At 38.7% G+C, this 2,550-nt stretch overlaps 1 protein-coding gene across 5 annotated transcripts in view; it reads right to left on the minus strand.

Moving 5' to 3' along the window:
* The window catches only part of LOC106882458 (beta-1,3-galactosyl-O-glycosyl-glycoprotein beta-1,6-N-acetylglucosaminyltransferase 3), a 148,330-nt gene that overhangs the window by 55,849 nt on the left and 89,931 nt on the right, over positions 1–2,550 (minus strand). For 2 of the 5 annotated variants that reach the window (XM_052973545.1, XM_052973544.1), the window contains exon 1: positions 1,619–1,845. The exons of 2 other annotated variants lie outside the window; for them this stretch is intronic. Coding sequence is in view for 1 of the 3 variants with exons in the window: in XM_052973543.1 (XP_052829503.1) it covers positions 1,619–1,641 (23 nt within the window). In the remaining 2 variants the exon portion in view is untranslated. Of the gene's footprint in view, positions 1–1,618; positions 1,847–2,550 lie in introns of those variants that run through there. One more of the 5 variants, XM_052973543.1, reaches the window with a different exon arrangement.

Here is a 2,550-nt window from a genome sequence, read left to right on the forward strand (position 1 = left end):
CTATCACGTGACCTTATTAGGGGCCGTGATTGGTCAGTTTGCGTTCTGGCGGGAAAGGTTCGAAGAAGTTGCCGATTCGAATAATAATCAGTCACGTGATGACAAGGAATGGGTTCTCTACTACGCTCGCATTTATTTATATTTAAATGAGAAGATTGTATGTAATGGCGATAGTAGTTTTGTATCTAGTGACGATAGGTAGTTTCACTACACTAGCCTCGCACCAGTCGGTTTGTCGAAGGCAAACAGACGAAATAAGGAAAAAAAAATTGTAGTGAAAAAGACTTATAGAACGGTTGGTCTATTACTGGCATTTTGTCACCATTTTTGGAAAAGTTATGTGAACTTTTCTTCACGTTTGGCTGTACAGATCAGAAGGGCTGTATGAACGAATCAACGTCAGGGGTCACCAATTGTAAGGGAAACTGTGTGAACAGGCTCGCGTTGACTGTACTAAGCTGTTGAAGTGGTTGCTGGAACTGCTGCTGCTGTCGTGTGGTACAGACAGACAGACAGACAGATAGATAGATAGATAGATAGATAGATAGATAGATAGATAGATAGATAGATATGAAAATGTATGTAAATTTATACATGTGCATGTATATATGTACGCATATATACTCTTTACTCTTTTACTCTTTTACTTGTTTCAGTCATTTCACTGTGGCCATGCTGGAGCACCGCCTTTAGTCGAGCGTATCGACCCCAGGACTTATTCTTTGTAAGCCTAGTACTTATTCTATCGCTACCTTTTGCCGAACCGCTAAGTTACGGGGACGTAAACACACCAGCATCGGTTGTCAAGCGACGTTGGGAGGACAAACACAGACACGCAAACACACACACACACACACACACACACACACACACACACACACACACACACACACATATATATATATATATATATACGACGGGCTTCTTTCAGTTTCTTGTCTACCAAATCCACTCACAAGGCTTTCGTCGTCCCGAGACTATAGTAGAAGACACTTGCCCAAGGTGCCACGCAGTGGGACTGAATCTGGAACCATGTGGTTCAAAATATGTGTGTGTATACACAAATATGTATGTATACAAATATATACGTGTGTACATAAATTTATGTATCTGTGTGTGGGCACTGTCTTCATACACACACACACACACACACACACACACACACACACACACACACACATATACAAACACGTTTGTATAGACATGTATAAAATGGTACGTGTATATATGTATGTATGTATGTATGCATGTATGTGTGTGTGTGTGTATGTGTGTGTGTGTGTGTGTGTGTGTGTGTGTGTGTGTGTGTGTACGGATGTATGTCTGTATGTATATATGTATGTGTGTATATGTGTATAAATAAATATGTGTTGTTTTTCATAAGCGTATGACAAACAATTACGCGTTCGTGGGACAAAACTATCTTGCTAGTTATCTCCCTTCCACGCTAAAGTTTCTCCCTTAAACAAAATTCTCACAGAAGAAAGAGATAAAAAAAATCAACGCAAAAGGAACAACAAAAGAAAATATTTGTATGTTTACGTCCGAGCGTGATGCAATTCAATTGTTGAAATCAATAAAGTAATAAATAACAAAAGTATGAAGCTAGAATACATACATGGTACACAGGTTGGAAAACATTATATGGTATTTCCTTAATCAGATATTAACTAATTAATCTTGAAAAGACTTATTAGTTACAAAACTTCTCTTATCTATACCTCCTCTTCCAATTAGCGCCGCTGCGTAACACTGATACTTATAAGAAAATATCCGGTTATTTGAAGTTCCTAATCAAGAAGTAAATCGCTTTAGTCTGGGTATTTTCTCCTCTCCCTCTCCCTCTCATCCTCTCTCTCCTCTCTCCATTACTGTCTCTCTTTTTGTCTGTCACTTTCTGTCCCACCTTTCTCCGCCCTTCTCCCCCCTCTCTCTCTTTCTCTCTTTCTCTTACCCTCTCACTCTCACTGCATACATACATTCCAGTCACGAAAGCTTACTTGTCAAACGTCGTTGCATGCGGTACCCACATCCGTAGTAGCTTAATGTAACTATACGTCCGTGTGATTGATTACCTAACAGTGGATTTTAATTGTGAAATAAAACAGTTTCCAGCCTGGAATAAATTAATTGACTGTGCATCACAGTCTCCCTAACTTCTAAATGACTGCGTAAAACATCGAATGTAGCACACATCATAGTTTTCTAAAAAAGATTTTAAGGGTTATTCTGTCACACAATATCTACCTTGTTGTCTACTTCCATTCTCACCTGGAATTTTTTTTCTTCCTTCAATCTTTTGTATTTCTAGAAATCTTTTCACTGTCTTTTTATGCACATGTCTGCTTATTCTCTGAATATTTCTTTATCTCTTTATCTCTCTTTCTCTCCCTCTCTCCCTCTCCCTCTCTCTCTCTCTAACTGTATACACACACACATGCACACACGCACACACACACACACAGGCACGAACACGCACACACAGCTACGCGCACACATGCACATATACATACAAATATATATATATATATATATATATATATATATATA

This window comes from Octopus bimaculoides, chromosome 16 (genome assembly GCF_001194135.2).
Source record: "Octopus bimaculoides isolate UCB-OBI-ISO-001 chromosome 16, ASM119413v2, whole genome shotgun sequence".
In the NCBI taxonomy this organism is placed as follows: domain Eukaryota; kingdom Metazoa; phylum Mollusca; class Cephalopoda; order Octopoda; family Octopodidae; genus Octopus; species Octopus bimaculoides.